At 38.3% G+C, this 25,891-nt stretch overlaps 1 protein-coding gene across 6 annotated transcripts in view; it reads right to left on the minus strand.

Moving 5' to 3' along the window:
- Positions 1-5,148: 5,148 nt before the first annotated feature.
- Positions 5,149-25,891, minus strand: part of EIPR1 (EARP complex and GARP complex interacting protein 1) — a 78,422-nt gene continuing 57,679 nt past the window's right edge. For 3 of the 6 annotated variants that reach the window (XM_061357613.1, XM_061357617.1, XM_061357619.1), the window contains 5 exons: positions 23,117-23,253; positions 19,982-20,149; positions 18,587-18,754; positions 18,478-18,501; positions 5,149-7,522 (listed from right to left, as the gene is read on the minus strand). In XM_061357613.1, coding sequence (XP_061213597.1) covers positions 7,348-7,522; positions 18,478-18,501; positions 18,587-18,754; positions 19,982-20,149; positions 23,117-23,253 — 672 coding nt within the window. In that variant the 3' untranslated portion in view covers positions 5,149-7,347. Of the gene's footprint in view, positions 7,523-17,767; positions 18,382-18,477; positions 18,502-18,586; positions 18,755-19,981; positions 20,150-23,116; positions 23,254-25,891 lie in introns of those variants that run through there. The other 3 variants (XM_061357614.1, XM_061357618.1, XM_061357615.1) reach the window with 3 other exon arrangements.

The raw sequence follows: 25,891 nt of genomic DNA on the forward strand, positions 1-25,891 counted from the left end.
GTTGCAAGTAGCCTTTTAAATCTGCTTTGCCTTTCCCTCTGGTACCAGCTTACCTTTCAAGCTTCTTGGAAAGATGATGCTCTGTGAACCAGGCTCTGGAGGTTATGCAAAGAACAGAGCACTCAGTAAGTACCCTGTTGACCTCCCAAAGCATGCAGGGCTTGAAACGTATATTTGCATGTGTAAACCGGGTTTCTCCAATGGCCTAAGAATAGGATGCATCTGCAGAACAAGTTTTGCACTTACTTGAATCTTATTATAAAACATTTATATGATTTAATTAGATTATGTAAATGCTTTACTCCAGTTTGAAGCTTTGAAAATCATAATGTCATGCTCTAAATTATGCAAGTATTGAAAATGATTTTCACAGCAGTAGAAGGAAAACTACAAGTGAGACAGTCCTGCCACGTGCCCTTCTACTGTTCTTTACCCACCAAAGACCACACAGAATGCATTACTGTAATCTGGACTTTTTCTATTAACATTTTCTGCACAGACAGTAGTTATTCTTGTGCCCTGATTTTATGCTAAGTCCCAAATCCAAATTTGATTTGGAAAATGTTCTGTAGTTTATATGCACATCCTGACTAAGCAGCAGATTTTCCACAATGTCCTCCTCACCCTTCTCCGATACAGCTTACATTTCATGGCAAGAAGACCTCAACAAGGAGATTCAGTAAGAGTTATTCATTGAAGCATCTTCCTAACTGCTGATAGTGAAAAAGGGAAGAAGGTAAAGCCTTAGGCAACAATCTCTTAAATTAATTTACTTAATCCTATACAGCTGGACAGGATAATGCTGCCACAATACTGACCACATGTCACTAAGAGATCCTAGACCCCACAGGACATTCTTTAAGATATACAAAACAGGCATTTATATAACTTACAGAAACAAGTTACAGTATGTTGGGATGGTACCAAATTATTTGGAAGCAAAAGAACCACCATGAATTAAGTCCTGGAATTAATATGTACTCACAGAAAAGTCACCAAACTTGGATAGCTGAATTTTAACAGGACTCTGCTATTCAGTATACCACTAACTTTCCAATACAAACTGAGTGCACCAGCTGATTCCTCAATACTGCTGCTTGATGTGGCTGAAACACCAAAGTCTGATCTGCCCCACCACACAGATTGCTGTACTGGGCTATAAAGCATGTACCACTTGACATTAGGGTCACAAGTCTTTCTATGCAGTCAGAATACCTCACTCCCAAATCCTAGTGTTTCCCCCATATTCTGCCACCCCCTTCCCCAAAGTAAAGATCATGGACATAATAAAGAATAATAAAAAAGAAAATAAACTTTAAGTTAATGAAAAATCCTAGAATGTTTGGGTTCCCAGGCAAGGGAACTTTGAAAATAACAGCTCAGGCAGATACATTTCTTCCTGTACATGCGCAGGGCCGTTCTTCACCACATGGTAAAATTACCTCCCACATAGCTCTTCAGCCATGGGTGCCCAGAGAACAGTTCACATGTGGGCCAGGTTATGTCATACGATCATCGGTATATCTATGCTGATACAAACCATCTAGAGTAACGCATCTCTCTACTGGCAACTTACACACCTGGCTCTCCACAGAATACACCTGCCCATTTTAACCTTACACAGAGCAGGACTCTTGAGAAAGCTGCTCTCTCAGCAACCCTTTGTCATCTATAGCTGGCATGCTGTCCACCTATAGGCATGACTTTATGACTTTTGAAAAAGCTGTTGAGTTGTGAGAAAAGGTCATAAGAAAGTCTGTGGGGACAAGCCACACATGATAAATATAAAACTGCAGAGAGGTAACACTGCTGCAGCAGGAAATGTTAGCAACTCAAAGAATTCAATAGGGAAAAGACACCAAATGCAAAGGTATAAATCCTAATGGGATAAATGGACCTGGAAGATGGCAACTGTACAACTGTGTTCCAAGCAGCACAGAGGACAACCCTTCCCCAGTCTACTGACAATTTCCTGACCAGCAAAATTCACTTACCAGAATGGGATTACACTCGTGCTGGGCCTAATAGCCTGTTCATTTTTTGCCTGTATCCTGTTTGCACATCTCAAAAGATACGTGAACTGACTTACACAGAGGGACACCCAAACCACTGCCTTTTCCCCACATACCCTCCACTCTGATTTTGAAGCTCTGATTATTATTTTGTTCATGATGATGACAACGGGAAAATATTTGCCACCACAACACTGTAACCTGCTCACCTTCCCGTTTTACAGGGCCCTTTACATTCAGTATGCTTTCTAGGAAAATCTATCCAAAATGTGATTCCTTTTCAGCCATGCAGGAAAGTTACAGCAGACAAATTATAAACTCATAGGGAGAAATTTATTTTTAAAAGTTTGACGTAACACTCTTCAGGGATGCATGAGCACTCCCTTCACAGTAAGGGCAGAACTGATGCTGATAACCACTCCAGGAAAATTCACAACCCGGAAGTGAAAAATATGGAAAACTCATCTTATAAAAATAATTTGCTACAAGCAAGTGCAAAAAACTAACAACCTCCCAGCTAAACAGTAAAGTGTTTTTAAAACACTAATAGTAAATCTCTCATTATTCTTCCCAGCAGACATTATCCCATAATGCATAAACCAGAACTGACTCAGTCTCTGTCATGGGCAATACCAGAAGACCTCAAGGTACTTTCTCTCCAGTTTTGATGGGTCTTAAGTCAGCTCATAAGGCTGTCATACAGGCCTGGCAGCAAAATTAAGTTGCTCTTATTCCAGGTTCCACAATGTTTTTCCTGTGATAAGAATCCTTGAAATGAAGCTCCCAATCCAAAACTGCACCCTCCTGTGGTTATGGGAGAAAATAAATTGAGCACAGCTGACGGAAATTATTCTGATTCAATTATTTCATGAACACTTCAACTAACCACATTTATCAGCCTCCTAAACTCATAAATCATAGCAATCTCTGTCGGGAAATTCGAAATTGATGTGGCCCTGCCTGAATCAGAGAAGGCAGTAGGCATCTGACAGCCTTGAGGAGCAGCCTTGTGTGAGCTGATTGGAATTTCTAGCAGTATTAATCTTAATAACCTCAGGTAGCTTCCTCGCCGCAGCCTATGTCTTTATGCACAAGCAGTGAGGGAGGGAGCAGTGCAACAATTATTCCCTCATTCTCTCCAGCAGACTGTTTTCTGATGAACATGAACATGTCAGACATGCTCAGCCTTCATCCATAGCTCTTCTCGGCCCTCAGCAATGACCAGTCCAAAACCTGTAGAATTTAAATTGTGATTTGAGCCTTGACGTATAGGACACAGGAACAGAAACCAGAATACCTACCAATACAGCAGCATGAAGACTTAAAAGCAGCTTCTCCCTCTTTCTTACAAGCGCCTGTGAACTGTAATAGAAAACTGTACAGCATTTATCCAAGTCATTCAAACAATAGGTTGAAGATATTCAAATAGTATTAACACTGAAAATAGATGATTAAAACACAGATCAGAAAGATGCATCTATCTAGGAAACTGAATCCAAGTAACTGTCACTCACAACTGACAGTATGGTCAGAACAGTTGTTGAAGCTCTCTGGTATTCGCTTTGTGAAGGATTAAATAGCTCCCATTGTGAATGGATTTGTACTTTTCATAACAGACTTTTCAATAATAACAAGTCTATCAGATTTCTCCCCTTTTAGCCAGATTGACTTATAAAAAGTCCAGGGAGGTAAGGCAAGACTGGAGAAACATACAGGGATTCTCTGCCAGTGCTCTTAGTAATGTCCAGCGATTCATGGTTCAAAAGGATTTTCTAAGCCAGTGGTGCTGTCTTTATATTCAGCAGCCTTTAATGGATTCATGTTTCAAGTACCAGTTCAGTGACTTTCAGGTCATGTAAACTTTAATGTTAATAAGATTTTTTTGTCTGTTTGTTTCTTTGGGTGTTTTGGTGTTGCTTTTTTTTTTCAGGGAGAAGGGATTGTTAAAGAGGAGTGCCACAGCTCACCTTCATGCCTGTGGAGATCACCTCATTTTGTATGCCAAGAGCCGCCACATGCAGATTCCATTTAATAACCTCCAGTTTTGGTATCAGGAGACACAGTGAACAATCGCTCCCTATTCATCTTCTCCCTCTGCCACTTGTGATTTTATGGACTTTTATCATTTCTTCTCAACCATCTGCCTTTCAGTCTACTTAGTTATCCTCATATAGGTGTTGCATGCTATTCATCATTCCTGTCACCCTCCTCTAAAACCTTTCCCAGTTTTACTACATTGGGCTTCAGATAGAAGAAACCAGAACTACACACAGTATTCAAGAGGCACATAGACCAGCAATGCTTTATTTTCTTCTCTATTTGCTTTCTAGTAATTCCCAACATCTGAATTACAATTTTAACATCTATTAAGATGACACCTTTAAAAATCTATGAAAACCCTAACCTTACTTCAAAGTCATAGCTGTATCTTGGTAGAAAATTACTATTTTCTGCCATATCTGCTACTTCACATTTCCTGCACTGAATTTCACCTACTGTTTTATCATTCAGACACTCTGTGAGGTAAGGCTCTTCCATAATTCTTCAGTCATCTTTACTACTCTGAACAGTACCTGCAAACTTTGACACATTTTTATGCAGCCCTTTTCCCAAAAAGGTCATGAATATGCTGTGAAGCACAGGCCTAGGCATAGATCCTTGCAGACTTCCTTGGTAACTTCTTTTTCCTGTGAAACGTGACTATTTATTCCTGCTTCCTATTTCTTACCTTTTAATCAGTTATTTAACATCTTCGAACCCTTCCTCTTATCCTACAGCAGCTTGCTTTCTCTAACAGCCTGGGATGAAACCTGTTCAAAAGTCTTCCCTTTCTGCAGATCATTTCGATATTGCTATCGGTGCTGTACACATAGCTCAAATCCCGTTTTACGAACAGCTGAAAATGATTAAAACTTGACCCTTCCAGCTCTCTTTATTCTACTGTAATGCCTTTCATTCAAATTCAACCTGCTACTGCCTTCCTTTCCAGTTGCCATCCCCTCTCTTCTTCCTTATCAACACACGCGTTTTACGAAACTAAAATACAAATAATTTATTGGTATTACCTGTTTACAGGGCTTTCCAGCCTTTATAAGTTTACAATATTAAAGGAAACACAGCCACATAAAATACAGTGTGAAAGCTGTCCCACATTTATTATATTTTAAATATCAAATCCCACATACTCTTATGTAATTTCCCATCACCTTCATACTGGTATCCTTATACATTAACAGATAATAAAGTTTCATTAGACCTTTATTGCTAATGTGAAGAAAGTTTAAAGAGTCCTGCTGTAGGGTGGTTGCTTGTTTTGGTACGGTTTGTTTAGTTTGGGGTTTGGTGGGTCTTTTAGTTGCCTTTTTTTTTTTTTAAATTGGTTGGTTGGTTTTGTTGTTTGGGGTGTGGAGAAAGCAGGGAGGACACCACCACAACACGAAGAACCAACAAGGTTGTCTGAAGATTTAAAGCTCCATATATACAGCTGCAGCCCAGCCAAGGATTTTGATAGACAACTGAAGCACTACTGATTTGGAAATGCAATTTTTCTCCCAGTGTACAGGTGAATAGCTCATGCCTAATTACAGATTGAGACAATGTGAAATAACACAAGTTTAAAATCTTAATGCAGAAAATCAGACCATCAGAATTTCCAATGACGTATTCATTCTGGAGCAGACAAGCAGCATTGTAACATAAATACAAACAATAATACAGATGATTTCATTGGATTACTTCACTCCTATGAATTCTTCCAAACAAGCTCTTTAAGAAAGCCAGAAAAAGAGAAGTCAACTTCCATCTTTTCTGGATGTTTTGGCTTACATCAGTCAGTCATGCTGTGTGATCTCACTGAAGCTGCTGTGTACACACAACAAGCCACATTCGAACGTGTTTTGATGCAAGAGTGGGTAAGGACAGAGGTGAGCAGCAGGCTGTCCCTCAACCCTAACACCAACAGTTGCCATAGCAACAGGAGGAATCACTGGAAGAGGCTGGGATTGATCTTTCCATCCCATATTCATTGCCATTTCTTCAGAGTGGTCTTAACACAATGCTACTGCAACCAACACCACCGCACATACCCAGGTTCTAAAATTAATGTGAAATAATAGCAATTAAAAGGTGACAGGGAATAAATTACTGCTGTGTACCGAGTACACAAAGAATAAGCAGCAGAATTTCCATCTTAATGCAAGCTATGCAAAGAGAAGGGTGGGTGTCAGCACATACAGGCATGTTTCACCATGCCTTCCATCTACATCTCAAGATTTCCCTGCATTCTCCTGCACAGCAGCATCTGCCTGTTCTCAGCATCTGTAACAAGATAGTCACCAATGCCTAGGGCAGGTATTGCAAAGAGTAAGATATAACAAAGGTTATTTTGTGCTTAGTTAAAAAGCCTCTTACATCATGTCAGCTTACTACAGAATGGCACAGAGCCAAAAGCGTAAGAGAGAGAGACTACTTACAAATATTAAAGAGATTTTTCAGGTTAACAATGGCATAGCTCCAGAGTCCCTCAAAATACATTACAGCACAAACAAGTTTTGTAAAAGTGGGATAATACATTACATGAGTATACAAGAGATTTTGGTAAAGACTAATATTGATTGCAACAACACACAGCTCAAAATTGCATTTAGTTTGCAAATTACAGGATGGTACTTTATGATACAGCCATAAGGTTTAAATGAAAAATATATTTCGATGGCTTCCCCTTCACAATTAGCATTTCTTTTTAGGATATGCCAAATGGTAGAAAAAAGTGTCTAAAATATTAGACTGAATTAAGAAAGCCGTAAAAGACCATTCCAAACTGTATTTATAAACACTGAAGAATGACCAGAATCATTAGCAGAATGTGGCCCTAGCTAAGAGCAGAAAGCTGTGCACATCAGAAAGATAAAATATTATTCTTGTAAATGAGTAGATTACTTCTGCTACATGCACCCTACATTGTTCCACTTTTAAATCAGCATAATAATACCTCTGTAATCCACTATATTTGCATAAAGCTGAAGTAATATAGTGATAGTATGGGAAGTACTCATTATCTCCAGAAACTTTGTAGCTGACAAAGTGATTAGCCCCTAAAACAAAACAAACCCAAAACCTCAACAAACATCTAACTAGAACAGCCTTCAGAAAATGTATCAGTTTCCAAGGCAAATACAGAGACAAAAGTGTCTACATTAGCACATATATTAACATAATTTCATCATTTATACTTAGTAAAAACAGATCCTGAAAAAAAACACCAAACCCCAACCCCCTAAACAATACCTACCAATTGTGTACATCAAGATAACAACTCCATCATGATCCGAACAAGTCATAACAGTATGTGATATTTAAGAGCTCTGGGTACCCTGTTAATAACAAGTCTCCCATCATAACTTAAAGAGGCAAATAGCCATGGGTCTGCTGAGGACCATTCAACTGCATATACACTATCTTCATGTTCTTCATAGGTGGCTATTACACTGTCCTGAAGGGGCTCTTTAATCCTAAAATTTGGGAGAAAAAAAAAAAAAAGAAAGTAAGGATCTGTGAACACACTTGATTTAAAAGGCAGTATTAAGTGCCACTAACATCTAGATAATGCAACCTCCCAAGTGAAGTCCAAGAATGCAGTAGTAGGCTCCAAGGAATAATTTTATACCACATGTCTGAACACGCCTATGTTTTAGTGGTGGCTTGACAAGGCTTGACTTGTCTGTGCTAAAGACCCCTTTGCACGGACAAAGTATCTGTTATTGTCAACTTCACTGTATTTCCAAGTCTCTCAGACCCTACACTAAGTACCTCTCTAAATCAAGTAAACTACTAGGTATGATCTAAATGCACTTAAACACAAATTTTTACCAACATCGTTTCTCTTGCCATGCTCTGTGCCTTCCTTTCCCCATTTGTTGTTAACTGAATTCTTAAATAATATATATTCTCATTAGAGATGTGTAAAGAGGTAAGAAGCTGCAGTCCTTAATAACACAGTCTCTCCTGTGCTGCTATCCTAGACCCATTCTCTCCAGAGTACCAGAAGGCAGATGGAGGCACCACTCCGAACACTCTGATTTTCACCTCCCATTGCTAGAGTTATAACAACACTGGATTCTCATCTATTATTGTATATGTCACCTTTCACTGCAACACCCAAGCTCCTGGTCACCTACATCATGAGACACAGATTCGCTTTTACATTGCAAATATTTAACAATAGATTCAGGCATTTTCCGACATCCAAACCACCCAGGAGTCATTGACTGTGCTCTGCTAGCTGAGAATAGCTCTTCTTCCCTCCACTTACAGAGCCAGTCCCTCCTCTCAGAGCAACACTGCAGCACACATTATTCTGTAGCTACAGGGTAGCTGAGTTTTCAGAGGATGACCTTAGAGCTCCTTCACCCACAGAGGATCACCTCTGCTGACAGAAATCAGTCAGCCTTTCAGAAGCATCCCCCTGCCTCCCAGAAACAGCCTTGTATTACAGCTGCAATCCTCCTAACAGAACGCAAAGCCAAAGAGCCTTGTGAATGCCACTCAATCATTTAAACAGATGCTGCTACTACAGAAATGAAGTGCTGTTATTGGCCGTCTTTGCCCTTTACCACTGCTCTCTGAGAGCACACGTCTCTGCGATCACAAAGCATATATGCTATCACATTTGAATTGCTTGCGGGATATTGCTGCTCTACCTAGCCAGCCTAACCAGCTGTGAATCTAACATCGCAATTAAAATTCAATTGAATTTAATGAATAAACCAAAAGCAGCCTGATACTGCAGAATACCTTCAGATGTTTAGTTTCAAGGACTTTTATTGTTTACTTATGCTACGTTTAAGGTCAACTAACAAAAAAAAGGTCATAGCACAAATGACATGGAGCCCCTGGTTAATTGCAAAGAGCAGGCTTGTTTTGCAGTTCTCCTGAATATGTACTTTGATACAAACCATCTAACAGCAGAGAGCTAATAAACACACACACACACACACACACACACACACACACACACACACACACACACACTTCATCTCCTGCAATGTGTTTTTCTAACTTCCTGCTAACTGACATGCCTGGTTAAGTGAAAGTTGGTCATGTCCCCAGACAGCAATGTGCTTCATGCAGCGCTCACCCACTTACCCACAACTTCATTATTCCGAAGGTTTCAGATGTCTCTCCGGATAAGCAGGGGAGTAATACACAATGCATATGACTGTCAGGGGACACGACCAACTTTCAGTTAACCAGGAATCTCGGTTAACCAAAGGTTGTATAAACAAGGACAAATACGCTTCTAGATTACAGTATTTTCTGTATGCTCAGAGTTGCTTCAGTATTTCATTTAAATAACACAATTCATCTAATTTAATTTCCCCAACTCATAGGGGAATGAGTATTCAGGAAAATAGCCTGTAGATGAACTTCTATTTGGCATTTCCATTTATAAGAACAATTCTTAATTGTTCTTTATTATTGTGTATACAGTGAATTTCTTCTTGGGTATAAAAGTAATGTTGTGCCTTCAAGAAAAAGAAACCATGCTCTTCCACGTGGATCTTCAAGGCCAAGTGAGTTCAGGATTCAGAGGAGTTTTTTGTTGTTATTTTAAATAGCATAGATCTATGATAATATTATGTATAGACTACTCGTGCATAGAAATGGCACAGCCTTGAAGCAGTCATTAAGAATAGGAGAAAACCCTTATGGAAGTTATCACTTGGTATAAAAGAGCTAGATACTATACAAGATAATCAGGATGGAAAAAAAAGTCATCTCAGAATGACATGTGTCTCAGGAACAATACAGAAGATCCAAAAGAAACTGTCCATGAGCATCCTTTATAAACACTGTGAATGAAAACAGATTACTCTTTCAATTATATAATGGGTAATGAGCCCAGAAAGATTCTGCCATCAGAATAAAGAGCAGAATTTACTTTATGTATGTGAAAGATTGTTCAAAATAGTAAAAAAAAACAAAAAAAAAACCACAACAAAACAAAACAAAACAAAACAAAACAAAAGAAGAGCAAGTTTGCTTGTGGTGGTGTTTTTCGGCACAACAGAGATCTCGCAAGAGGGAAACAGACCACCTTACTACATTGTAAGAGATTCCAAGAAAACACCTCAGATTTACCTGCATTTTGGCTATGTGCATGCTTTTTTTGGCAATCCAAGAACAGGCTGAGGACACTATTTTTGATTCTATACAAATTTAGAATATTTAGTTTCCAAGTCCCACAACTCTCAATGAAATTTTACACAGCTTTTACACATTTTTATTTATTAAAGAACCATCTCAGACTTTCTAACTCCCCAGATACTCAGTATAATCTGATTAATGCAAGAGGTTATGGACTTAACAGCTATGACACTGACATTTATTTAAGTGAGGTAATAAATAACTTGTAAATATATATATATAAACAGAGTCTATGAAAAAAGATCATTTTGGTTGCAGCACATACTAGTGGAATATATATAAACCAACTTGCATTTATCTTAAGATTTTTCTTCTCTATTTAGATATTTTAATTATTCTTCTGTTTTTTCAGTTGCTACAATTTTATTTCTCCTTAACACACAGTAGGTAATTTCAGAGCCTAACTTGTCATAGCACTCTTCATAATGCTTCAGTGCTTAAAATAATACTGGTATATGACAATACTTTCACATTTCTTATATCAAACCCTTTCAATACGTTTCAATTTTGTAGCTACCAACTCCTGATGACAATGCACAGGTTATTTACCTTCTTAGGTTAGACACATAACACTGGACACAGAAGAGGACAGTGTTCAAAGTAGACTGGATACTGATCAAAGTCTGCAGATCTTTGGCAAATTTTGGAATAGGGAGTGGACTTCCAGACCTTAAGTTTCTTTCCAGTTAGAGAAGTTCAGAAATGGGAAGAGTACCTATACAGAGGTGGATATGAAGTAAACTTCCCTCTATGATACTTTAACATATACAATTCAGGTTGTTGCCAAAATACAAATACTTCTGGTTTTGCTTAAAAGCTGAAGGTTATGGCTGCAAAAATATAACTGCTATGCTGTAACTATTTTAGTGTACCACAGGAATAGGTGCTTGGCCCATTGATCCCTACGTAGAACAGTCTGACAAGACTATATTTGATAAGCATAATTTGTAATCACTTGTTAATGCCAATCAAGTTTTGTAAGTTACATTCTTTATTGCCCTAAATTTACCTGCCCCTTATAAAGCTCCTTTAGTTTCTTGTTTTCCTGTGCTATTTTAAAGACTTTTTCTGGCCAGACTAAAACACCCTTTTTCTCTCCTTATATGCTTTTGCATTGCATCAATTTATAGTAAGAGATGTGTAATCTATCTACATTCTGCATAGGTTTAAGACCTGCCCTACACAGAGTTGAAACTGGACTGCTCTCTTTCTTATTTCTCTTTCTTGTTTTTTATTCTCTTTCTCTTATTCACATAGCATGACCCTTACCAGCTTCTTATGAAAGAAAGGAGCTTTCATTTTACTAGATAACTTTGAGGTTAATTGTGTTACAGACTTGAGAAAGACGCCTCTTAAGCTTTGGATAATTGTTTTCATGTAGAGAGCTGTTATTTCTAATTACTTCTCATGCTAACAACCACTTAAGTTTGCAGCGCTTGCAGTTCTGTTTTGTCACCACAATGTTCAATATGTTTTTTGAAGTCATCAAAATCAATTGCTCATCATAGTCAAAATTAAATCTTCTTTAATCTAAAAATACTATGAAATAAATGTGACTTAAGAGTGGCAACATGCGCTGCAGTGTCCAAGAACAAATCCCAAAAAGCATGCCACTGGATTCCAGAATAAGCCCCACAGATGCCCTTTCCGTTTAATTGCAGGAGAAAACTTAGCAACTATACAGTTTTGTTTCTGGTAAGCTTAGAAAAAAACACTACTTCCTTTTCCATTCTCTTATGGAAAACAGAACTCAAGGATGTTTATATTGGAACATAATTTTCATATATAAGAATTGACCATTCACATTATTGTGAAAGTATTATTTTTTTTACTCAAAAACAATCTTCTGAACTGCTTCTACAGGAAAATGCCAGCTTTAAAACTAGAAAATGTGTATTTTAATATAACAGGTTTAACAGTTGTCCTAATGCACAAATAAATTAAGGAGCGTATATCTGATGAGGGTTTAAGAAAGAAATAGCATAGTTTTTAAAGCAAAATAGTCTGGGAACTGGAAAGTGCTGCTGCACTAGATTTGATCCAGCTTCTTACGTATTTAACCAACTAAAGTCCTGAATTCTGGCCTTCCGCAGAACAAAAACTATTTAAGCTGTTTTAATTGAGTCTCTTGGTTGATTCCATAATATAATCCTATGATTTCTAGATTTCTCTGAGACATAAAGACCTCAAACAAAATATCAACAAAATTAACACTATTGGCAACTGCATGAATGTATCCTGGAAGTCTGCCTCACCACGACTGTTTGGCAAACATTTTGCAAAGTATCAATGCTGACAATCATTTTCCTGACATCATGGGTATGTATACAAAGGTGTTATATTAGATCACACAGTTCATATGTATTATCATGAAAGCATATGATTCCCTATTCAAAAGGCTCCAACCACATTTTTACCACAAAAAGTAGAAACCATCACCTCCTTTAGATGGAATTTCAAAGGAAATCTCTTTCTACAGACAGGCCAGCCACCATTTTCTCTCTGGTCCATTACAATTGCTGAAGACATTCCTACACCTAAAATCTCATTAAAAACTTCACTATCTCAATGAGATCTCTGCACTCAGAGGACCAGTCCTTTACATCTCTCAGCCTCAAACACAAAATGGTGAGAAGTGCTTATGTCATATCTTGTTCTGCTTGTATCAAAGAACAGTCTGGCTAGCATCCATAGCGGAAAAGAAGACGGAAACCCAAGACTTGAGGAAAAGACTAAATGAATATATTTCCTAATGTGAATTGCTGATACAATCTTCAACAGACAACAAGGATAACGATAAGCTCAGCACATATTGTCAAAAAATTGTAGCATATGGGAGAAGGCAGCATGATATTAGTAACTAGTTTTGCCACTGAAAACACAGCAGGCATGTTAGGTCTCTTTGGGGTTTACAGGCTTAAGGCAGCTGGGCAGCTCATTCTGTAAAATTAAAAGTTTAAGGGCAGCTTTCTTTTCAGGACTGGTATGTAAGCTCAACATGCTATTGACCATATAAATCTTTTCATTAGTATGGGTACAGAAAAGACTTTTTCTCTTAAAAACCAAGTCCTTCATTATCAGTTGAGCTTTGTCATGAAGTTATGGCCATAGAAGCCATGAAGAATGGAAATGCTGCTGTAGATGTAGCATGTAGCTTTCTGCTCGTGATCCTAAGGTAGCAAATGATCTTTTCATGCTGTGCATCATCAGCATACCAGAGACCTATAGAGTTTAAAATTTAAACCTATAAGGCAGATAAATATATTTCAATACTAAAGAAAAGGAATCCTGATTGGTGAGTAAAGATAATCATGCTAAACTACAAGAACCTAGTATGTTTTGTTTGATAGAAATAACAATGTAGAATTAAAATGACTGTCAGACTAGTTTAATACAACCAACACAGGCTCAACTAACATGAGGATTTTGGGTGACCAAAGAAAGAAGAAAGGATATAAAACAGTCACCACCTCCCTTGAGAAGGATAGTTCTTGGTGCTCTGCAGATGTCTAAAGGGAACTGACAGACACCTTCAGGAGCTTTGGAATTAAGGCAAATTCAGTGTTGCAAGGATGAAGTCCTTGCAACTCCAGAGTGCAAAGACATTAAAGAAAGAGAAGCCAAAGAGAAGCCTGCCTTAATCAGTTACATCCATAAATGTGGAATGACTGCATGATTTAAAGATTTTGTTCAAACTGAGGCATTGAAAAGCATTCCCTATGTTCTTATCCAGGCACACCAGCCTGTTTTAGGGATGAAAGTTAAATGCGCCTGAAATACACACCTCATCTGTTCTATTTTCATTTATTTTGTATACTTTTTTCTACCTCTGGATCAAAGTGCTAGAAATTAAGCTAGAAGTACAGCATTTCATTACCCGTTTCTCAGATATTTTTTTCTGTATTTGAACTGTGCATTAAATTATCCAGACTAGGAACTTGATCAAAATATACCCCAGCTGTCCTCCAGCCACATGCCTATACCTTCTCTCTGTGGATAGCTCGATCCTTTTTTAGAATACCTACTTTCAAAAGAGGCTTCAGGCTTCCAAGACAGAAAGCACTGAAGCCTCCCTTTATTCAGAGCAAGCAAACAAATGCAGTTGACATGTTTCTCCTAGACACACTTCACAAAGACAGTGCATGCATAGCTAACATATTTTGGAACAAACAAAACCACAGTTAGTGAGAAGAGACAAACTCAAAAATATGCCTCATGGCAATAGAAAAAACTAAAGGAAGAACCAGAAGTCTCCAAAGATGATTCAGAAGGCAGTAAAGGTCCCTGAGCTGCAAACAGGGGCTAGAAGCATACCCAGAGGAAATACCATCTCCTTTTCCTGTTTTTACAATCTTTCCTCTTAGCCACTATCAGTGACATGATGCAGGTTAGGGAGACCTTTGATTTGATAAAGGCTAGCTGCTTTTACATTTTTATGATTGATGAGAGAAACAGTGGTAGCTAAAAAGTAGGTAAGAGTCTGAGAACTAGTTGCTCTAATCCGAATCAGCAGTTAAGAGGAACTGAAGGTCACTCAATTGTAACAAGAGACAGATCCTCATGGAAGTCATAGAATCATAGAATAGTTAGGGTTGGAAAGGACCTTAAGATCATCAAGTTCCAACCCCCCTGACATGGGCAGGGACACCTCGCTCTAAACCATATCACCCAAGGCCTCGTCCAATCTGACCTTGAACACTGCCAGGGATGGAGCATTCACAACTTCCCTGGGCAACCTATTCCAGTGCCTCACCACCTTAACAGGAATTTCCTCCTTATATCCAATCTAAACTTCCCCTGTTTAAGTTTGAGCCCATTACCCCTTGTCTGATCACTACAATCGCTAATGAAGAGTCCCTCCCCAGCATCCTTACAGGCCCCCTTCAAATACTGGAAAGCTGCTATGAGGTCTCCACGCAGCCTTCTCTTCTCCAGGCTGAAAAGCCCCAACTTTCTCAGCCTGTCTTCATACAGGAGGTGCTCCAGTCCCCTGATCATTCTTGTGGCCCTCCTCTGGACTTGTTCCAACAGTTACCTATCCTTTTTATGTTGAGGACACCAGAACTGCGCACAATACTCCAAGTGAGGTCTCACGAGAGCAGAATAAAGGGGCAGGATCACCTCCTTTGACCTGCTGGTCACACTCCTTCTGATGCAGCCCAGGATACAGTTGGCTTTCTGGGCTGCGAGCACACACTGAAGCAGGCTCATGTTCATTTTCTCATCGACCAACACCCCCAAGTCCTTCTCCGCAGGGCTGCTCTGAATCTCTTCTCTGCCCATCCTGTAGCTGTGCCTGGGATTGCTCCAACCCAGGTGTAGGACCTTGCACTTGCCATGGTTAAACTTCATGAGGTTGGCATCAGCCCACCTCACAAGTGTGTCAAGGTCCCTCTGGATGGCATTCCTTCCCTCCAGCGTTATCAACCGAACCACACAGCTTGGTGTCATCGGCAAACTTGCTGAGGGCGCACTCAATCCCACTGTCCATGTCAGCGATGAAGATGTTGAACAAGACCGGTCCCAACACTGATCCCTGAGGGACACCACTTGTTACTGGTCTCCAGCTGGACACTGCGCCATTGACCACAACTCTTTCTGTGTGGCCATCCAGCCAGTTCTTTATCCACCAAGTGGTCCATTCATCAAATTGATGTCTCTCCAATTTAGAGACAAGAATATCGCGTGGGACAGTGTCGATAGCTTTACACAAATCCAGGTAGATGACATCAACTGCTCTACCCCTGTCCCTCAGTTCTTTAGCCCCATCACAGAAGGCCAGCAAATTGGTCAGAGAGGATTTCCCCTTAGTGAAGCCATGCTGGCTGTCACCAAGCACCTTGTTGTTTTTCGTGTGCCTTAGCATGCCTTTCAGGAGAACCTGCTCGAAGATTTTGCCAGGCACAGAGGTGAGACTGGTCTGTAATTGCCTGGGTCATCCGTTTTCCCCTTCTTGAAAATGGGTGTTGCATTTCTCTTTTTCCAGTCATCAGGAACTTCACCTGACTGTCCCGAGTTTTAAAATATGATGGACATCTTCCTTCTTTCTAACTGATATTTCAACTTTCTTTTGTGAGAGATTTCATCATTCACTCTGAAGGTGACTGGCTACAGATATTAGTTGTACAGACATCTGTGCTTCCTGGTGTACTTCAAGGTACACACAAAAAAAGACATTTTCTTTTTCAAAATTTATGTGCTATTTAATAGCAAACAAAATGTCCTCCAAAACAGGATAAAAATGGACCATGAGACTGTAACGCTATTTTTAAAGTCTAGAATGTACCCAAGCAAAGAAACAAACACCCACCTTCCACCAAACCATACACTGAAAACATGTGTTTTACAGAAGAGGCTGTACCTATGGAATGGCTCAACAGATTTTTCAAAGAGGTCTACAGAAGGCAAATACTTGGCTCTAGGGGTTGACTAACAAGAAGTATTCCCAACAGCTGTTATGCCCTGCTTCATCAGTGCACTCAGAACTAAACAGACATTCACCTGGCAACAGTTCAAGGCTGGTTTGCACCCTGCAAACATCCTTCTAGCTCAATTCATAACAAGGTGGGGGTTTTGGGGGAAACAACAAAAGAAGCCTTTGACAGTACCAAGCAAATTCTACAAAAGCCATTGTTCTTTCCCAGGTTTTATAGAGAGCAGACTAGCAGCTGAAAAGCACATATTTGACAAGCAAATGTGGCATTGATACTCTTGTTCTTGTAGCCTCTGGAAACAGGCAAAGGCTCTGCATCATTACAAGTCATTCATGATGTCGTTTACACCCATCCCATAGCCAAAGTAACTGATGCATTATACTTTTACCGTTTTGCATATTCTTGGTTTCAAAAATTCTTATTCTTGAAACAATCACTTGTGTTTTCATGAAGCAACCTACACAGTCCACAATCAACAGAAATTCAGAGCTCCAGATAATCTACTACACAACATCTGTATTTACCTGCAATGTTGTACTACTACATTCCTTTCATATATATTTAAAAAAATCCAAACTAAACACCCTAGTCTCTTTCTCACTTCCATTGCAGCCTATTTATCTTCCATCCAGAACAGAGTAAGCTGTAATCCCCAGCCAAAGGTAAGGAACCAAAAGGTACATCATACATCATATTTTAAATGCTGTAATTTAGTTACATTACAGAGAGTATGTACTGTTGATGTGAGCAGCTTTCTAGGTATTTAATCTGATACGCCTTGATTTTCAAGACACATCACCTTATCGCTTCTAGAGACATTCTGCACATTTAAAATTAACTATTTCTATATATGGGATAGCTTCCTTATTTAATATTTCAAAAATGGTTTCCAGGTCCATTACGTGAAACCAAAATGTCAAAACTATTTGGAGCAAAACTACATCTTTATTAATAAAGGAAAAGTGCAAGACCAACCTTAAAAATGCAACTACAAAACTAACCTTATTAAGAATTGTAACTGAAACATCTAGCAGACACAGCTGAATAACTGGGGATCTTTTTTGTATTTTCCTTGTTCCTCATCCCATCGCACTATTCCAGTAGTTGCAAAAAAAGCTAGTTGCAAAATTAGAAAGCCTCAGCCCACTCTATAACTCCCTATATGCATATATATATATTCATACAGACGTACAGAGAGGATGACAAGCACCATCTATTACACAGTGAAAAAGTTGAAAGCAGACAAAAATGGAGGATGAAAAATTATTATTTCAGCGTTTCAGTTAACTCTTTACTAAAAATCCCATCCCTCCAAATTTCACATGCAGTATACGTGATTCCTTACACACCCAAGTGGATGATTTTTAGAAATGCTTGCAGTAACATGTGTTATTCTCTACCAGGAGTATCAAAACCAAACATCTGGTTTGCTTGAAGTAGGTCTGATGAATTACTGGTTTCTAAAACAGTTAGTAATATTAAGAGCAAAATTTACAAAAATTTATGTGTTTACACATCTTTTTTTCCACCTGTGCAGAAGCTCACCATTAGACTGCTAACATTTCCTAAAGGTTACAACACATACACAGAAAACACAAAAAGCAGATTTTCAACTCTCGCTTAACCCAAAGTATTGTATATTCTTGACTTGGTCCAGAGCTCCCTTAAAGTGAATCTTTTCACTGATTCAGAGCAGTTTAGTACTCGTCCTCAGCATCACCATCCCCTTCCTATCAGTGAACATACCGTGATCATACCAATCAGATTTAAAGAGTGCACCCCACTCGAGACTCTTGAGTAAAGAAGTAGGAATTAGAACTACTTACCTGAAAGGCCTGTATACAAAAATCCTAGTCAGCAAAAAAACAGCACATTAACTATTACAATTAAAAAACAATCTATAATCATCTTCATAAAATTCAGGAAACTTCATACTTCTCTTCTTGATGCTGGTCCTCTTGGTCACTTAGCTCATCATCATCTACCATATGTCCAAATGGTTCAGAAGAAATTGATACCATATTAGACAGGATAACTCTGCTATCACTGCTTCCTGTAAGGATCAGCTGATCATGAGAATGATTGTATCTGACATTCCATACCCTAAAAATAAAACCAGAAAGAACAAGAGGCTATTCTTGGTAGGCAGTGCATCTACAATAAATGATTTATTTTTTTTTAAACAGCACTAAAAATTCATCTTTGACTTAAATGTTGTAAGCACCCTTAGAAGTGACATGCCTTATTCCAAAGACTGTTTTTGCCATCTTCATTTGGCTTTTAAGTTTCCACATCATCTGTTTTCTAGTCTTTAAAACTCAACAAATAAGTTTTGGGAAAAATCCCACAAACATCAAAGAACAAAACACTATTCAGTATTCAGTGGTATCATTCCTTGAGGGCAGATACCAATTCATTGTTTAGTGTGACAGATAAATAAAGTTCTAAATATAAAAATTTCCACAAAGCAAAATATGGATTAAAAATAAACTGTTAAACAAAAATCTCACAACAGTCTTACAGAAAAGTTTAAAATAGGCCCTAAAACAAAAGTAGGATTATACTTCTCTACAATTTCAGATTTTACATATCAAGTTAATACTAAATGTCTTATGGTTCTCGTTCTATTCTTTTTCCTTTAATCTTCTGGAAAGAAAGTATAAACGCTGCTTTTGTTAATTCACATCTTCATTCCCCTCAAACTAGCTTCAGGGTCCAGATTTATTTTGCAAGAATTACTCCAACCCAAATTCTATAAAATATGAACCGCTCATCTTTTCTCAACCACTGAAGTCTGCAAACGTCAGACAAGATTCTATCCTTGCTCCAGCCAGAGGCCGGAGCAGTAGATACAGGCTCTAAGCATTATCTCAGAAAAAAAAATTACTCTCTTGCATATTCTGGCTTAAGGGCTGTCAAAAGCATGAAAAACATGGGGCTGAACTACTGAGCGTTTCAACCATTCAACAGCAGGATAGACGGCAGCTGCTTTTCTGTAGATCAGGTGCAGCAGATCAGGCTGGATTTGGAAAGGCACACCTGTATGCCAGCTGGCCCCTACAAGCCAAGTTTTGTTCTGTGCTTCTCAAAGGAGTGCCCTATCTCCCAACAGTGTTAACAACAGTTCCTTGCCAATTAGACTAAACTCCTAATTTACAATCACACAAGGAACATTCACATGTTGAAACCTTTCCTCTGTGCAGAAAAATGATTATTCACAATAGCACAAAACACAGTTAGCTTGCATTGTTCCTAAACAGAAAAATAATTAGCTGAATAAATTACATAAGCCATCCACCCGCAAAACAGCATGCAGATAATTTGTTCTACCAGTGGGAATGCTCCTCTAGTGTCTTCACAGGTTCAGTGACATTTCTTGTGTCCCAGAATTTCACCTTGCAGTCATCTCCACAGCTAGCCAGGTAGTACTGCTTATTGGGATTAAAGTCTAGGTCTCGTACCAGCTGTCCATGTGCATTTTCTATGCAATATATCTGTCTGTAAAACACATTAAAAAAATTAAATGGTCTATAGAAAGCTAAGCGCACTCCACTGACAGGAATCTGTTTCCCTGGAAACTTGTATAATCCCCTCAGCACTCGCAGACCTAGAGTTCCCATTACTAGTGCATAGTTTAGGGAAATCCCAGCTGTTAACAACAGTGCCTTGTATAGATTTCTCAGCTTGATTCAAAGCTTTGCTCTTTTCTTGTTTGCATTAGGATCACCTGAAGCTAAAAGGAAACAGTAGTTCCAGATGATTCTAGCACAGCTCTCTTAACAACTGTTATGAAATGTCCGCTATTAAACCACAATATTTTCAGATAAGAGCTTCTCCACTCCTAAGTGGTTTTACTAATTCTGTATTTGTAACATGTACATGAAAAAACGAGATGTAAGGGATGCAATAGATATGAACAACGGCTTTTTATTATTGCCCAATTTTGTACTTACCTTCCTGAGCTCTGGCATTTATCATTAATTTACCTGTGGCCTTTAAACTCTGCGATGTACATACTCATCCAAGTGGACCACTTGAGAAAACATTTATAGTACTGCTAACAACCTAGCACCCTTATTCAAAACACCATGTTCCGCCAGTTTGTCTTCCTACCTAGTCTCTTAAACTTGGGTTGTGGGTTTTCATTTTTGTTTCCACTATTGCATTACCAGTTTTCTCAATGTCACCATCTACCAAAGTTCTACTATGGCAGTCACTCAGGATAGAAGATACTACTTAGGTATTCCATGTCAACACTCTTCTCAGAGCTTGAGAAGTTAAGGATATAACTCAGGTATGCCTTTCTACCAGGTATTCCGAGAGCTGTATTCAACATTTCCTTTTAATTTCTTGAAACATCTTCATAGGATTTTTTTTTTTTTAATCTCAAGCATGCTTCCAGCAATAAAACACTTCTTTCCTCCTTTATTGCAACTTTCACTTCTTTCTTGCACTGCTCATGGAGATGTATGCAAGGGCTTAAAAAGAAACACCACTGTCCATCCTATATTCAATAGTGCTTACCATGAAGGCCTTTATCCCAAATTAACTATTATTCTGGCCACTTGTTCCCTTACCTTCACAAACATGAATCTTTTCTTTCACTCTATCACCTTACCTAGAGCAATGATACCTACACTGAATTTCCCTCTTACATTACAAGATTAAGGCCAAACCACACAAACATTTTCTCCAGCTTCTGGCTCCTCTGTCTCATATTCTTCTTCCATTTTTTTTAAATCTATTCTCAGAATCTGAATTTTCCCAATACAATTCTCCACCTATATCCATTCAGTCTAGTGTCTGCTTCCTGGTGTTTAGTCTCCTCTGCTTCAGAAGCCCTATGCTGGATGAAGACTGTTTCCCTCATCTAATCTCAGGACTCTTCCCAACAACCTCTTTTTTTCCTCCCCTTCTTTGTTTGCTATGTCCAAAATAATTTACTTCGTGTATCTTACAGCTATCGTAATCACATTCTGTGGAATTAGCTCCTCTAGCTACTTCTTTAGAATCCCCCTTATTCTTTGCTTGTATAGCAGTTTTCTGTTCTTGATTTCTCCCTCTCCCTCATTTTTTGCATCTTGCACTGCCACAGTTTATAATTCTAGCCTGACTAGTCATTATCCAATATTCACATCATTCTAGACACATTACAGTATAATTGCAGAAACGACTTTTGCACATATTTTTCAAGTTACTCAGGGTATTCACTTAATGAAAGACAAAAAAGCTTTTTCTAATGAGACAAATCATGAAGCAGACTTCACAACAGTTAACATTTTCTACTTGGAAACATAGGTTTTAATCTTAAGGTCTGCCTGCTATGTGTTAAAAAATAGAATTATTACAAGAAACATCATAAAAAAATCAAATTAAACCCAACGCTTTCAACTTTCCCTTATTGTACGTTTCCTTTAAAAGCACCTTCATGAATGAAAGTTTACACATATATATGAAGTTAGATTTTTATATATTATTTTACAAGGCAAAGAACAGGACTTTCAAACCTGATGACAAGCTTTCAGGAACTGACTTTTAATTATTACTTTTGTATTTTTAGATTTTGTTTCTTAAATAAACCTTTTTGGCAAAACCACATAAGGCTGGTAAGCATGGGGATTTATCGCTACACCCCTGAGCTGGCAGGAACCAGAGAACTAAATTTAAAGTCATCCCGCTTTAAGGCAACAAAAGTTATTACAAGACATCAGCCTTCTTGGTTTAGTGATAAATTACTATGTGCTAAAGGGATAAAGCATATCTTAAAAAAGCTTGCACAGGCTTTAGTAGTCATAGCAACAGATGTGCACAACATCACTCCTTTGCTTATCAAAATCACAACTGAGCAGGGGGGAAAACACCTTATTAGGTATATTCAAAGCTTTGATTTGGTCATGATTTTGATAGATTCAGTAGTTTCATACGACTAGCATGTTAAAATCTTTAATATGGCATAGGATGCTCTTTGTTAAAATAAGAATATTGAGGAGTGAACTTAACCTATGAATTACTTTCAGAAATTAAAGTTATCTTTAAATAAAATGCTACCAAGACAGTTCATAGCATAGTCAGAACTGCTGTTAAATCATTCTCAAGTTGAATTAGAGAGCAGCTTCATTCAGGTAATGCCTTGAACGATATTGAATGCCTTGACAATATTGAAAAAAATATCCTGAGACTACCACATAGTTCATTAAAACTCAATATACAACTTAGAATTGAAGCTGAGAGGGGGAAACAGAGAAAACCCTTTACTAAATATATCAGCTATGCAAGCCCAACCATTCCTTTTAAAAGTGATAGCTTTGCCACATTACCAATCCTAAAAAAATAAAAAAGTAAAAAAAAAAAAGAGTAAAAGTTTAGCAGCAATGCAAAAAAAACAAAAAAAAAACAAACAAAAAAAACCACTATCTCCAAAGGAGATTGTCTTTCTTAAAGAACATGACTGTGATTTCTCATTACCTCATGCTTCGTGTATCCCATCCTCGAACAGTGGTGTCATTGGCTGTTGCAATCTGTGTGCAATTGTGGTGTGGACTCCATCTTCCAGAAGTAAATTTTAATTGTCCCTTCCCTTCCAAGGCTGCAGAACTAGAGAGCTAAAATAATGAAACAAAGCTGGCAATGTTTCTAAATGCAATGTTAAAATGAAATTAGGTTCACCAAAGACAAAACCTGCACAATAGCCTATTGTTCCAAGTGTAAAAGACTACCAGAATCACAGGTAAAAAAAAAAAAAACACAACAAACAAACAACAAAAAACAAAACAAATGAAAAGCTAGAGCTGATTCTGTATCTCACTACGGAATTTTTACAAAGGCTTATGCAGTGTATTGTATTCATTAATATTAGAAGTACTTTTGTACTTTATAAACTAAAATAAACAGTTTCAGATCATTTGTTGAAACAGGAGATAGACAACATGGGCACACTGCACAAATTTGTGCTGACAGAGGGGAGATTTAGATATCATGAAAAAAAATCTTCACTGTGAGAGTTGTGAGGCAGTGCTTGCCCAGAGAAGCAGCAGATGCCCCATCCCTCAAAATGTTTAAGGGCTGGTTGGATGAGGCTTTAAGCAACCTGGTCTAGTGGAAGGTGTCCCTGCCCATGCCATGGGAATTGAAACTAGATGATCTTTCAGGTTCCTTCCAACTCGAACCATTCTATGATTATGTGACTCTGAATTCATCCAGTTCAATTCCTCCAGTTGCAGGCAACCATGCAGTCCTTTCATATCTGAACCATCCTACAATCGTTCACAATTTCAAATACCCTCATCATATTGGCAGAACAGAGTCATTCCCAGAATCCATGTATTTTTAAATGCTGAGTTTCTACATCACAGCAAGAAAATATTTTTATTCCTTAAAAACAAGTTTTCTGCTTTATACAACAAAAATTAAACATCAAGTTCATCCTCTGAAATCTGTTGTTCCTATATACTGATGATGGATTTCAAGTTTCTGTCATCAACAATTTCCATAATTTCACTCCTAATTCTATACTACCATTAAGGAGACCATTAAACAAAATGAATCCCAACACTAACTTTTTAAAAACTGGTCTTCTATCCTCTTTTTGATCTAGTAGCTTCTCTTTCATGTTTCGTCAGACATTTTTTGCCCTCCTTTAACTGATCTATGTTTGTTCTAGTTGCAGCAATTACAGAGCTCTCTACAAAGTTCTCCACTAAAGTCCACAATGTATCTCCTGCCTTGAGGAACAGAAGACATCTTGCCAAGAAAGCATCTCATGCTTATTCCCAACACCCTCCTATATTTGGAAACATTACTTTTATCCAGATAGACTGTGAAATCTTCACCCACATGATCTTCCATCTTGCCTGTAATGCCACTGCCAGATATTTTGTGTTGTCATAGAACAGAATCATAGAATGGACGGGATTGGAAAGGACCTTAAGACCACCTAGTTCCAACCCCCTGCCATAGGCAAGAACACCACACACTAAACCATGTCACCCAAGACTCCATCCAACCTGGCCTTGAACACCACAGGGATGGAGCATTCACAGCTTCCTTGGGCAACTCATTCCAGTGCCTCACCACCCTCACAGTAAAGAACTTCCTCCTTCTATCTAATCTAAACTTCCCCTGTTTAAGTCTGACCCTGTTACCCCTTTTCCTATCACTACAGTCCCTAATGAAGAGTCCCTCTCTAGCATCCTTGTAGGGCCCTCATTCAATTACTGAATTAAGATCACCTATAAATTAAATGCTACTAAAGAACCCAGAAGGGACAAGAAATCTAAAAGAAATCTAATTCATCTCTTGGATTAAAATAATCAAACCTGCATCTCTGCTCCTCCCCTTTGTGAAAACATAAGGCAAAGAGAAAAATATCTATATTTTAATATCTCCGTTTCATTCTGTAACACTCCTCTGCCATTCCAAACACAATGCATTTACCCAAGAAGGAGTTCTAGTGTTTTGGTGACATCTGACCTAAAGTCTGCATACAGAAACATTAACTGTCATCTTTTCAGCACAATCCATCCAGACCTTGTGGATTGGTTGCTTCTCTTGGGTTCAGCTAATGATTATAAATGACAAAGAATAGCTAATTTAATTGCAAAAGGTAATGATGCAGTGAGCATAAGATTAGTTTCACCCCAGAAGGTAAAAGTAGTGATCAAAAGGACAGGAGAAGCTTGTCTTAATGCAAATGCAGGCAAATATTCCTGTATTAAATATTGTAATGAAGACAAAACTTGGGAAAAAATGCTGGGACAGGCGAGGGGAAGGAGGAGAACAAAACCCAACAAACCTACAAAACCGTAACTTATGGTTAGTAAATGACCACCTACGACAGGCTGACCAGATAATTCAGAGAATGAACACACAAGTAATTTTATTACAAAAAAGCTCAGCAAATACCAGGAACCCTAAAATTCTTCATGCTAATTCTAATTAAACATGTGTCTTGTAACTCCCAGGCAGATAGAAGAGATGCACCCAGTAAAAGACTGAACTTTTGATCACTGTAAGCAAGCACAATTTTTGGCCTATGCAAAATTTTAAGGCAAATATCCTATCAATTTTTCACCAGTACTACACTTGGGTTATAGAGGAACTTTTTCACAAACATGAAAAGTCCATAAAAAGTAGCACTGGGTTTACCTCTTGCCATGGAAATTAATACTGGCTATGATACATACCTACCAAAAATGTAAGCACTTGAAATGTGTTCATGAAACAAGAGCAGTGCTGCACCAG

The sequence above is a fragment of the Neopsephotus bourkii genome, unplaced genomic scaffold (assembly GCF_033783945.1).
Source record: "Neopsephotus bourkii isolate Nb327-2 ecotype Australia unplaced genomic scaffold, CSIRO-AGI_Nbou_v1 NB_908, whole genome shotgun sequence".
Classification (NCBI taxonomy): domain Eukaryota; kingdom Metazoa; phylum Chordata; class Aves; order Psittaciformes; family Psittacidae; genus Neopsephotus; species Neopsephotus bourkii.